The sequence below is a fragment of the Oxyura jamaicensis genome, chromosome 1 (assembly GCF_011077185.1).
Source record: "Oxyura jamaicensis isolate SHBP4307 breed ruddy duck chromosome 1, BPBGC_Ojam_1.0, whole genome shotgun sequence".
Taxonomy (NCBI): domain Eukaryota; kingdom Metazoa; phylum Chordata; class Aves; order Anseriformes; family Anatidae; genus Oxyura; species Oxyura jamaicensis.
In genome coordinates this window covers 71,282,632-71,296,538 of record NC_048893.1, presented here as the reverse complement: position 1 = coordinate 71,296,538, position 13,907 = coordinate 71,282,632, and the positions used below count along the sequence as shown (strand labels likewise).

Here is a 13,907-nt window from a genome sequence, read left to right as displayed (position 1 = left end):
GGGGAAGGCAAAAAAACATACCCAAGAACAAATCAGTGGGGAAAAAATATATTAAAAAAAAAATCAAGCCTCCTTAGGGTGGCTTTCCTAAAGTCTTCATAATAAAGCAAAGTGATATTGAATGTTATGCCCAACAAATTGGATGCCTTTGCTAATGCCTAGATATCTGAGTACATTTGGCAGATCTACCTTTAGACTTTATTATTATTGACACAGACTTCTCAGATAATACTTTTACCTGTTCAGCTAAAAATAAAAATGAAGGGTCTCTGCCACTTACACCCCCTAGGAAGCCTCCTCTGACTGCAGAGGTAGGCCCCTCTCTTTAAACGCATCATATCCATACAAAGAAGGAAAAGGTTTCCTCCTCCAATGTATCACTTCACTGTGAGACTGCCCAAAGGGGCAAGAAATCAGCCTCTGGGTGGCCTGTCTCCACTGGCAGAAGAGCAGATCTGGGGACCATCAATCTCCATGACAGCATACCAGCCTTTTGTGCTACAGCCGACTTGTGAGTGTGAGGAAAGGTATTGCTCCTTGAAAGCCCCAAGTACAGCACACTACAACCTCAGATAAACAGCAACTCCTACAAAGCTGCTATTTGGTTTAATTAATGGAATTTTAACCTACCATTAACAAGTTAGCTGCAGAAAACATGTCATCTCTTTCCATTGCTAACCAGCATCACAATTTTGATTTCTCCTCCAGGCCTTTGCATGACTACAAATTCCTATGGAACTTGCAGGCCTGCACAAGTGTACAAAACTGGAGTCCAGGGAATATTATACTGGACTAAACAATTAAGAGACTTGCTAGCCTTTCCTCTGACCCATGATGTGACTGTGGTTAGACAATTCTGCTCCGTTTCTTCTGCCTTCTCTCCCACCCATCACATCTCCTTAGCACCCACACAGCCACTCTGGCTGAATTCAAAAACAGTTAAGAAACACTGTTAATAAAACCAAAAGCAGTTGCAACGTTCATCTGTTGAGAAACCTCTCTCTCATGAGAGTTACAAGGTCTCAAGTAGGAGGAGCATGTGAGTTGAGAAAGGTCTTATTTAGAAAATTCCTGAGCAAAAGCACAAGAAGGCAGTGTCTTTTTCTGCCTTTCCCTACCACTGGCCAACAGCTGCCTTACAAACACCCTGCCATGGGATTTTGATCACAGAGTTCACTGCCCTTCTATGCTGTCACAACAGTTTTCTAGTAAAGAATACATACCTTAATATTCTTCCATTCAATCGTAGCACTGCAGCATAGACCATACATTTGAAGAGATGCATAAAGGCTTCAGACAGTCACAGAAATCCAAATTCCACCCCCATGCCCTTGTATTTTTTGTATGTTTTAGAAAATGCCCTAAACCTCAGGCTTAAGAGACAGTGACAACCAAGTACGAGGTCAGCGTTACATTTTTAATTGCTGCGTTTCTCACAGCATTTTGCTGCAGAAACATTTGTGATTCATTTTAAAGTTTTTTTGCCAAGAAACTAGGAAGAGGAACATGCCTATGCTTCCCTTTTGTCTGATTCAAAACACCTCAAGACAAGAAACTGAACCTGTAGTTTTCTTCACCTCATGCACGTACATAGGAATACAGAATAATTCAGGGCAGAAAATTCACAATTCAAGATTTGATCCCTCCCCATCCAAAAAAAAAAAAAAAGCCTCATGTAAAGCCTCATGTTTACAGGTTTTGTTAATAAAGCAAAAATAAGTGTTATTTACAGGTATTGTTCTTGCTCAAACAGGAAGCAAAGTCTTTAAATCCCTGAATGCTACAGTATACAAGCTGTTAGCCCTCTGCTTTCTGCCACACCAGGCAGCTCAGAGCTGCAGAGGATCATCCATGCTGGACAAACCCATGCTCTCCCCAGCACAATCCACCACAATTCCCCTCCTCCAGGGCGCTGCTGATGGAGATGGCTCTCAGATCCCAGCCATGCTTTGAACCGAAGATACTGGAAGAGCTGTCAACCACAGGAGAGTTTTCCCTCTGAGGCATTGACTTATCACCCCATAACAGATGGGGAACACAAGCACAAAGAGTGCCCCAAAATTACACACAAAATCCACAGAACCATGGAAACTAAACCCGTAGCTCTGTGTTAATTTTTGGTGCAGCCTTGTTCTACGTACTTTGGATCTCACGTTTTGTCTTTTTTTAAAAAAAAAAAAAAAACCACGTTAGTATCAACTGCTTTTTCACTGACTTCTAGGAGCAGCCAGGAGTAAGGAAACACAGAACAGGTACTAAATCCATCTTTCTTCTGCAATTTGTTTTTTTAAATCTTGTCATAGGAACAATGTGTGGAATTATACACATGTATACACATACATCTCAACAGATGAACTAGCCCAACAGCTGTTGAATAGAAATAAAACATTTCACAACAGTTATTCTGATCATGGAACATTTTAAAGACACCATCATTCACAAGCACCTCATGCACATCTTTCCATCCATTACATTTTTAATTGAAAGCAAAAAAAAACTGCCTATAAACCATTCCCATATGAATATCTAACTAGTCAGACCAAAGAACACAGCACAATGTAATCTATACTTATAGGATCAAAAGATAAAGAGGATGAAATTATTTCCCCTTTATTCACATAAAACATGGCCTGTTAACAATTCACATGGTGCTTTGACTACAGAGCCATTGTTACGAAAACACGGGTCATCCATTCAGATCTTCATTATTTACACAGAATTAAGCTTCCCATTAAAACCAAGCAAAAAATAATTTAAGTATTTCTATGAAGTGTATTTGCTTTGTATTATGATTATTTAGAAAGCCACATAGGTTTGCGTAGAACTTTTATCTCAACAACGCACCACAATGAGCTTGCTGTTTTGTTTTGGGAAAGATGGGTGCAGGCAGCAAGTGAGCAGGAATGACACTTCGGAGGGAAGGAATTCACCTCCTTAAAACTGATTACTTAAATCACACCAAACACCTGGTGAATTGCAGAGCACTGCCATTTACAGAAATTTAAAACCACCTCCAAAGACCCTTTAAAGCAAGTTAGTGAACATGTGCATGTAGTGAACATAAAGCATGTTAATAAACTCTTTACTAGAAATATAACATTGTTAAGCATTCAAGAACTGCTGTATTTGTTCTCCGAACAGACAGACAAGCAAACCAACACATTTCTGGTGAAATCTTTCACATCCCTTAGACTACTGTAAATCCATTTCAAAACATTTCCCTCACTGTGAGGGTGTTTCAGCATCTACATGTCATTAAATCAAACTCTTCACAGTACAAAACCATCTCTAGCTTCACTGGCATTTTAATCCACCTCTCAAGTACCAGCTGTTGAGATGGAGCTCTGTGGGACAGACCCCATAAGTCCCAATGTGGGAGTATTGCCATGGGGGTCGACAAGCTCCATGGCTGCTGATAACATCAGACTCTTAACGATGAGGCCATGAAGAATGTAAAGAATTTAGAAGGAACAAGGAAGGGTGATTCAGGAGATGCCTTGCTGTCTCAAACTACTTGTTCTCCAACCCTTAAGACATGGAAGTTTCTAAATGTTTTGCTGTTGCCAGGCAAAGTTGTCAACCAATGAATAGTTAGTGGAAGAGTACTACTGTAGAGCTAATGGTATAAGAAGGGAGCCTGTCCTCAGTAAAGTGTCTAGTTGAAGTTATTGTCATCAATAAAGTTGAAGTTATTGATCTTAAAATAACCCTGATGTCTGTGTGGTCATTGTGCCACATCCCAACACACTTTTCCTCTTTTACCCATACTTGGTAGTTACACATACAGAGACTGGAGCTAAAACTACCTGTATTATTTCCAAATACAGGTAATTGGAAGTAATGCACCCTTCATATCCATCTTATCAAGAGAAACACCACCCAAGCATACGAAGGCTTAGCACCATTCATCCTTCTATAGAAGACCTGACCCTCTGCAGCCACAATGAACTGATAAAGCTGCAGCAATGCTTAATGCAAGCTTCCTGAAACTGAGAATCCAGCTGTGGAGGAGGCCTCTGGCAATTAGCAATATAGGGCCTCTCTCCTCCATGTGGTAGCTCATGAAAAGCTAGATAAGGATTGAGCTGTAAAGATTTTCATCGCCCAAAAATTGACATCAAAGCCAGGGGCAGTCTCAGTGAGGCTGAGTGAGCATTTTATGGTTAAAGGGGAAATGAGAGTCCAACGATGCAATTTCCCATGAAGGATACCAGACAGTACAATAGATAGGGTAGCCTCAAACATAGTTCAGGAACACTTGGAAAGTTACAGTTCTCCTACCTTTGTTTAATCTTTAACTTCACATTTGAAAAGGAAAATAAAGAATACTGTTCTCAGGGTTCAAGTTCTGTGTTGAACCAGCACATGAAGAGACCAAGCAAAACTAAACAACACGAACCTCAGTTTTAGAGCCTTCTAAAGCAGGTTGGCAGAAAACCCTATAAATCCTTACACGCAGTACTCATGCTTTAAATGGTAAGAATTCAGAGGAAAAACCACTCAGGACTGTTGCCGCATCTTACCAACACCTGTCAACAGAACTGCTGCAGCATGCTCAGGTTACTATGACTCCTTTAAAAGAGCAACACAATGGTGCTCTCCTTCCATACTTTCACTTCATGATAGGGTATCATTGTGCTGATATCCTGCTCCTATTTATCCCATTCACAAGGGTAACTAGATGCAGCAATAATCAATCAGTTAATTGCAGGGGTTTGCTTTTCCACAGGTGTAGCCTAAATTTAACACAATGTATTTGAACTATTGCAAAGTTTGCATCCTCTGAGTTTTTCTATTGATGAGTTCATTCTGAACACAGAAAATGAGGAGGGAGACCCACATGTTTCATCCTTTCATCCTTCAGGAAATAAAATTTGTCATTTATTTAGAAAGAATCCTAACATATACTGTTAAATCCTTAGAAGATCTATCTTGAACTGTAATGGCAAACTGTACTTTAATCCCAAAACCAGACCTCCCATCCATTTTAAAGGTCAAAACAGAACCCAGACTTCAAAATAGATTTGCAACCAGTAGTCCCTTTAAAGATTAATGCAGTATACTGCTAGAACAACAAAACTGAAGAGTTATTAACCAGAACTACAACCATAGAGATCGGGATTTTAAAACTACTCCCATTGTCAAGCTTCCAGACTGGTAATTCAGATCTTAGAAATTCATCTTCAAAAAAAAAAAAAAAAAAGAGAGAGAGAGCGCACAAGCAGCCAGCAACAAACAGCAGCATGCCTTGTTTTAAAAACTAAAATGATTATTTAGTTGGGGGCAACAGAGATCTAAAGGGTATTTTGGTTTTAGCTGTTGATTTTTTTGGTTGTTGTTTCAATCTGCCTCCTTACTGCAACATCTCCAGTCTGACTCTTATAAATTGAACATTTATATTCTTGAGCAGGCCATGGAAATCCCTAAACCATCTCCATTAAAAAAAGAATAAACTAATAACCCAGCTGGTCAAAAATATGTAAGAGCCATAATAGAAAGACCACATTATACTATTGAGCTGGGATGATGTCTGTCAAGCTCCTGCCAGAAGCTAGCTTTCATAGCCAAGTTACAAATTCCTTGAAAACACTGGTGTGTAATGAAAAGCCTGACAGGCCATTAGCTCCAACAGTGTGAGCAGGGTTCTAATAAACCAGCAAAACAGAAATTCAAACGAATAACAAAAAAAAAAAAAAGAAAACGATTACTTACTCTGGAGGGCAGCAGCCCAGGGGTTGTACCCCAGACTGCCATTTTCCACAGCACAGTAGTCAGTAGGAAACAGCTGCAATCAGCTTCCTGAGAGTCCAGAAGCTGTCATAAAGTGATATTTTAAAAAGTAGATGAGAAAGAAGCAGACATTACAGGCTTGATCCTAAGTTAATATTCTTAAATATCCTGTCTTTCAGTGCATCCGCCTTCCTCCACTTTGTCCTCACTGATGCATTACAGCAAGAGATGCTACCTTAAAGACCAGTGCTACACCCTGGTTTATAAGATTACTCACTCCAGCCCTGAAGCAAGCACACAGAGCTACCCTCCACCAGATTTGCATATGCCTGATGTACTGCAAGTATAAACAGCACTCCTCACACAGATGCTGGTTGCTGAGGCCCGTTGCAGATGAGCACCACAGGCTCCTCTAACATGGCTGGCCCTGCTCCTTGCTGCAATAGAGAGCAAGGGGATCCCTCACAGGATCTAGAGAGCACATCCCCCACCTCATTGGTCCTGCACACAGTGCTGCTGGACAGACACCCCTTCCCACCCCAGCACCAACATGATGGGGTCTCAGAAGGGGCTCCAGCATGGTCTACAGCTTCTCCACCAGCGTCCGTGTCCAAGCAGTACTACAGGTCAGGTCAGATGAACACAGACTTAACTTCAGAATTTTCTCCTAGCTAGTTTTCCCATATGAGGAGAGAAAAAAAAAAAAAAAAAAAAAAAAAAGCAGCTTTAAACTTATCTTCCCCTTCTATCTTAATAAAATAATTGTACACGTTTTCTCATTGAAATATGCTTGCTGTTTGCTCAAATTTCTCCAGTGGATCTGAGGTTCAATACCCTGGGTAAGCTGGTTACGTCATTGACTTCAAAATATACTTGCTTAACTCAGATTCAAATAATCTATTTTAATCTTGCACTGCGTTTGTACTTCCTAGAACCTTTCCTAGAAGGAAAAACAGATTCTTCCTGGCTGGAACACTGTGATATTTTTACTCATTAGGAAGCTACTCCATGCACTTTTTTTTTTTTTTTTTTACGATTTTTAAGTTACTTACAGTAACTTATGTTTTTAGAATTTGAATATTCATCCTTATTGAACATTTCCCCTTCTTAGCTACAAAAGGTTTTATCAACAGGACAAAAGCACTTGTACAAATATTAAGGTACAATTACTAAAAGAATATTTTGAACTAAAAAAAGCTTCTAAATATGTTGAATAAAAAGAAAATTTAGCAATGCATACATACAATAAATTAACCCATTACAGGGGAACTTATCTGTAAATTAGTGAATTTGACTGTTTGCATGTGTCCCTCAAGCTTTCAAAAGACCAGAAGCAATTTACATACCTTCTTGTTATTCACACACCAAAAGACAACAAAGCTTCCCTGCTTTTGTAGTCTCTCAGCTTTGAGGGGACAAGTCACAGAACTAGCCCCAGTTACAAACGTGAATGAAGAATGTATTTTCTTTCTGTATCCAAGTTACTCCTGTCAAACTAGTTCTGTAGTGCAGCAAATCCTCAGCAGGTATTTCCACCTACTCAGCATTTACACTTTCTTCAGAGTTCCAGAAACAAATGTATCCTTTTTGAATATTATAATTTCATTAAAATAGTTACCACACTTATGAAGTTAAGGCCTGAATTTAGTACTTTCAAGTCTGAATTATTTGTAATTCTTTTTAATTCTTGTTTTAACCCGGATGGCTTTCCAAACATTTATTTTGCCGTGCTTCATCCTTCTGCCTACGTTTTCCCACTGAAGTCTTCACGTTCCTGTCATATTTTCACAATGCTCATGTGCACGAGCACTTAGTATATGCCCCCATCCTTTCCGTCGCTCTAGAAGGCCAGTGACCTACCTATTTCCAGGATTTACTCATCAAGATGATTTGGCACATGAATCATCCCACTGCCTTTACTCACATGACAAGCTCTGAGGAGCACTGCTGCACAAACGAGTCCATGCAATACTCAGGCTTTAAGGATAAAGGTTCCTCCTTCTGCTGTCCCTCTGCCGACAACACATCCCACTGCCCTCCCCTTAATCAACAGCGGGTCAGAGAAACAGAGCATCTCCTCTACCAACAGGAAGCCAAAGGGAAGAAGCACTTCATTACTGACAGGACTATCAGTCTTTCTGTAGGGTCTGGCCTCCTGACTGGCACCTGTAAACACTAGAATTGCAGATCCCCAGTGCCTGGTGACAGCAGTTTTTGACACCTCGCTTATTCCTGAACCAGCTGCCTCCCAGGAGCCTCACTACAGCTCCATTAACAATCAGCCACATTTCAAGACATTACTTAGACCTACCTACTTTTTTTTCCTCCTTTTTAATTACAAGTTCCAGTATGTAGCAAGTCACACCTCCATCCAAGCATATTATGCCGCACTGAAGACAGGGCAATTCATCCTTGGAGGGCAGAAGGACACAAAGAAATTAAGCATCTTAGAACAGTACGCAGCCATTTCAGGCATAACCAAAACCCTCCCAGTTCAGGGCTTTGGCCAAAAATACCCTCAGAGCTTTATGTTCAATGAGGTTGAGGAGAGCATGGGAATGGATTCCAGACAGAAAATCAGCAGCTGAAAAGTCCACAGTTCACATTATTTATGTTCTTATCAAGCAGGTCCTAAGAGGAAGGGTGAGGTACTCACAGCCAGCCAATGAACGTTATCATAAAGCTTTAGATGCTGACAGGTTCTATGTAAAAGACAAAGCAAGCCCATCATTCCCCCTGAATAAGAATGCCTTTAAATGCTGTACCAAACTGCATTTCAGAGCCAGCTTTGACTTCAATACTGGCGTAATGCTCTGCACAACTGGATAACACTGACATGCAGCCCAGACCTCTCACAATGGCATCATCCTTCCCTCTAAGCAGCTTGGCCCAGAATCATGTATGAGTCATTATTCTGAAGCATGTCAGGGGATTTGCTGTATTTTCTACATTGCATAAACAGCAAAACACAGAAAATCCCATATGAAGGGATTTACACAGTTTTGGACAAGATTTTTCTAACCACTCACATGATATCCTTGAGAAAAAGCAATTCTCACCAAAACCCAGCATCAGCAAAAATAAGTTTTCTCCTTAAACTGGGAAAATGGATCACTTAAAGCAAACACATAAAAAGGAAGAGGCTTCACATATTTGATCACTTAGTCTCTGTTTACTGTAAAGGGGTAAACAACACTCAGGAAAACCTAGATTTTTTTAAAGGCCTTTTAAAGCTGCCTTTGGTAGCTGATTTCAAGAGCAAGTAGATGAACTCACAACAGATTTGGCCTACCATGATTCTGGACACAGCTGAAAAGGATTTGGCCAGTATAAGAAGACAAACCACCCACATAAAATCAGCCACAGCTGTGCTGGTCCTGCAGCCCTGCATATGACTTGCCCCAGGTAAGTGGCATACAGCCATCAGGGCTGTTTTGGATAATAACACTCAAGCATGCAGAGCAAAGCTTCTGTGTCAGCTGTGTGAACCCATAGGGGACCACAACCAGTTGCATGAGCACTGAGCTCAAGGGAAAGCCTGTGCCTTTATGCCTGCACTGCTACCAGGGCCTAATGTAGCTAGCTTATGCCTACTTTGGCTACCTTACATGCTCTGCAACTGCATTTGCTATTGCAGTCCAGACGTGTATGAATTTCAGCCATACTGTTTCACCTGATGGCCTTTCCATTTGCAGTTTCTGCTGAGCCCAACTCTTAGGTAAAAATACTGAGTTTTTGGAGAAGTATTTAAACCATTGTCCTCGTAACAAACCATAGAGTAAGAAAAAAGCACAAATTCACAGGGAGTGACAATGTTATGTACCAAGTAACATGCAACACACTATGAAATTGAAATCTTGGAAAATCCTTTGATATACAAGTGTGGCAATTCATAGCACTGAAAGCTTCTTTGCCTGCCAGGCCTTACCAAAACTTTCCAATACATCTCTCCCAAACCATAAGGAATAGTAGGTACAATTTTTTTTAAAAAAGCTGGTCAGATGTTGCAACAATTTAAGTTTTCACATGTGCTCACGTGACAATCTGTGCCTGCATTTCTGATCCAAAGAGAAGTCCCACTCCGTATCAACAGTGCTTCTCTGCCTGCAGGACACCACGCTGGTGGGAAATGTGCTACAGCTACAGCCCGTCAAGCAGTGGTGCTTGCAGATGGAAGTTCAGCTCCATTCCCTGGCTGTAAAAACTGAACACCCAAGACACTCCTGTGGCGATGTACAACACTGCACGGACACAGGACAGATCCTGCACAGCTGAGATAAGGCTCTCAGCACGACGAGCTGAGCAGTTCTCCAGGGTTTTTCCTTACAAGTCTCTAAACTGGCAGGACAAAAGTGCAGTACTGTCCCATGGCTTGCACAGCCATCCCAAAGCAACACAGTAGGACTTCTCAGGATAAGTAGCTATGGATACATGTTCAAACACAAGCGGTGAGGAAGCATTTCTGTGTTCTTACCAGCTGATTCCAGTAAAAGAAACCAGTGGCAGTATTTCTATTCCAGTGAGCTTTTATTCTCATTCACACTTGGTATGGCCAAACATGAACTGACAACATCTTTTCAATGAATGTGATCTCACAGTCATTTTCCCCCTTTTGCTTACAGTGTCTTTGCCACAACACTTTATTTGGCCCTATAACATTTTTATACTCCAATATAATCTGGAGATGCAATTCCATTAGGAAAAGCATAAAGAAACAAGAAAGACTCATCATTTCCCTCAATTTGCATAAGCTTTCGTTACATGCAAGACAAAAATAAAGAAGGGAAAGCCCATTCCTCCCTATGGGACCCCAGGAGAACCAGCAGGATTTCCCAGGCCAACCCATGTTACAGAGACCAGCAAAACCCAACTAAAAACTCATTCTGAGTTAAGAAGAAAGACTCAGAAACAGACGTTTGGGAGAAGTGAGCTGAGGAAGGCTGAGCCATTAACAAAGGCCACACGGAAGAAATAACAGAATTTTACAGATACGCACCTACCTGAAAGCCCTGCCTCTTCAAACACTCTTGGGCATCCATCCCTCACAGCACAGGATTTACAAAAGTCCTGAATAAGGCAGAATGCTGTCATCACATCAAAGTCTCCTGTCTCCCTGAGTTATGATCTCTACCATTGCATGTAATAACAAGACGTTTCCACTCATTACCCAGGCTGGGTGAGCTTCCCTTAGTGAAGGACCTGGGTTAAGGCAGCTGTTGTACCACTCATGGAAAGCCAACCAAACCTCAGATTCAAGCTCCCATTTCACAATTCTGTTTCCGCCACCAGCTAAACAAACAGAGGAGCGTCATGCTAAAACACAGGCTGAGACATAAACAACCAGGCTGAAGCCACCGCCACCCCGACCACTGCGTGGTCCAGCCCACGCAAGCAGCCACCCACTCACCCGGGGGGCTCACGGATGGGGATGAAATCCACAAGGAGCCAGGCTAGCAGAACAACAAAAACATCCATTTAAAAAAAAAAAAAAAAAAAAAAAAAAAAAAAAAACACTTTTCGCTGAAAAAGATATGTATATATATATACACGTACGTGTATATATATATTGTTGTTACGCGATGCCTGCTGGCCGCAAGGGCAGCGCAGACAATGGAGCCGCCCAGGGCTGCGCCCGCCGGCACCCCGGGAGCCCGCAGGCCGGGTTTGCGCTCCTACCGCCGCTGGGTTCCACCACCACTCACCGAGGCCGCTGATCTCCTGGCGGAGCCCGGCACGGCTGCGCTCCTCCGCTATCGCCCGCAGCATGTGCTGCAAGGAGCGGCCCGGCTCGCCGCCCGCCCGCTCGTCCCGCGGCCCGCTGCTGGCAGAGGCCATGGTACCGCCGGCCACGCTCTCATGTCAGCCCAGGCCACCGCCGGGCGGAGCCGGGGCCACCCCGTGGCGGTGGTGAGGGAGCGGAGAGCCCGGCTCGGCTCGGCTCGGCTCAGCCCGGCCTACCGCGGCTCCCGGGCTCCCCCTGCGGAGCCGATCGGCCCCGCAGCCCCAACCCTTCTGCCCTTCCGCCTCCGTCAGCCCGACCCTACGGGGGCTCCGGCCCTCGAGGTAAAGAAGCGCCCCGAGTGGGCGTGTTCGCGGAGCTTTCGGCCCCAGCCTGCCGCACAGGTAGCTTGGCACCCCCACGTCAAGTTCTCCTCCCCAACTGTAGCCAGGCCTTCCCCAGTTTGTGGGTGCAACTGAAGAACAACATAATCGCCTTTCTTTTGCAAACAATTCCCTCCTCACGTCCTAAAAATATCACAAGGCTTGTGCTACAAGCCCCCCCTCTCCAAAATCCCATTTGAAACTTAGTCTTGAAGGTGGTAGTTTGGAGGAGAAAAGAGGTCAGAAAACTTAAGACTTGAGCTAGACATCACTTTAGAGCTCAGCTTTCTTCTAGAACTTAATAAGAAAAAAAAAAGCTTCCAAATGATGAATGATTGCACTCCAAAATAGCATACACTTACGCGACATTGCTAATTTCAATTTCAAGCCAGCTTCTGACACAAATAAGCTATCAATGATTGCTCTTTACAACTATCTTTGTATCTTGATTTCCTATTACAGGGGCATAGACAATACTTTCTGTGGAAGGCCCACATGCTGAAATAGACACGAGAGAAATTTGCAGTCACAGCATTTTTTCAGCAAAATATTTAGTTTTTTCAATGCAATGGGCAGCATGGACATACAATTAAGGGACTTTAAAACCTCTGCCATTGTTGTATCTGGTTGTTCTGTTTCTCAGCTTTTCAAGAACAAAGGTTTGCAGTATCATGCTGGCTCCACAAATGCATGCTTTAGAGTTATTTATCCCCTGGGCTTACAAAGGAGAGAGGGCAAAAGACTATCTCGTGCTGTTAGACTCCAGGTTCCTCCTGACATGGCCAAGATGAGACCCTTCAGACAGGAAAAAGAAATCTCTCTGCTGCCAGAGGAACTTATACATTCTCCTTTACCTCATGCCATGGTGGATCAGGTATCAGAGGAACTTTTCTGCAGTTCCTCTGGTCCCTTAAGCCCCTCTACTGAGCCTTTACCATTTACCCTATGGTTCCAGCAACCCAGTTTAAAAACAGCAATTAAGTGAACCTGTTGCTGCGTCATCTAGGCATTCTGTATAAAGAAATGGTGTTCCTGTCTCTAAGCAGTTCATATCCCTACCTTCAACTTTTCCTGGCTTCTGTCAAAACAGGCCCATGGCCAAAATCCTCAGTTGTTTTTCTTCTGGTAGGCTTTCTGTAGTGGGTTTATGTGGCAAGGTTTTGGTAGCAGGGGGCCATAGGGGTGGCTTCTGTGAGAAGGCTCTCGAAGCTGCCCCATGTTTGGTAAGGGCCCGACTGCTGACCAGAGCTGAGCCAATAAGTGATGTTGTTTGCGCTTCTGCGAGAGCATATTTAAGACAGGGAAAAAAAACGCTGCGCCACACAGCAGCTGGGAGAGTGAGAGGAGTGAGGAGCAGCCTTGCAGGCGCCAAGGTCACTGAAGAAGGAGGGGGAGAGGTGCTCCAGGCACCAGCGCAGAAGTCCCCTGCAGCCTGTGGTGAGGACCATGGTGAAGCAGGATGTCCCCCTGCAGCCCATGGAGTACCACGGTGGAGCAGGGTTCCATGCTGCAGCCCGTGGAAAAGACCACGGTGGAGCAGGTGGACCTGCACCAACGGAGACTGCAGCCTGTGGAAGACCCCTGCCGGAGCAGATTCCGGGCCGGACCTGCAGCCCATGGAAAGGAGACCACGCAGGAGCAGGTGACCTGGCAGGAGCTGCTGCCCGTGGGGGACCCAGGTTGGAGCAGTGTGCTCCCGGGGGATGGACCCCGTGGTACGGACCCATATCTGGAGCAGTTTTTGAAGAGCTGCTGCCTGTGGGAAGCCCATGCAGGATCAGTTCAGCAAGGACTGCATCCCATGGGTGGGACCCCACAGCACAGGGGACGAGAGTGACCGAGAAGGAGCGGTGGAGAAGAATTTCTATAGACTGACCATAACCCCCATTCCCCCGTTCCCCTGCGCCACTCGGGGGGAGGAGGTGGAAGAGGGTGGATGGGGGGGAAGGTGCTTTTGGGTTCTTTTCTTTGTTTCTCACTTCTCTAGCTTGTTAGTAATACGCAATAAATCTTACTGTCTCCCTATGCTGAGTCTGTTTTGCCCATCACAATAATTACTGCGCGATCTCCTTGTC

The 13,907-nt window shown here is 43.7% G+C and overlaps 1 protein-coding gene across 2 annotated transcripts in view; it reads right to left on the bottom strand.

Moving 5' to 3' along the window:
- KIAA0930 (KIAA0930 ortholog) overlaps nt 1-11,699 on the bottom strand; it is a 68,496-nt gene extending 56,797 nt beyond the window's left edge. For both annotated transcript variants that reach the window (XM_035309779.1, XM_035309788.1), the window contains exon 1: nt 11,433-11,699. In XM_035309779.1, coding sequence (XP_035165670.1) covers nt 11,433-11,565 — 133 coding nt within the window. In that variant the 5' untranslated portion in view covers nt 11,566-11,699. The remainder of the gene's footprint in view (nt 1-11,432) is intronic.
- Between the last annotated feature and the right edge of the window lie 2,208 nt (nt 11,700-13,907).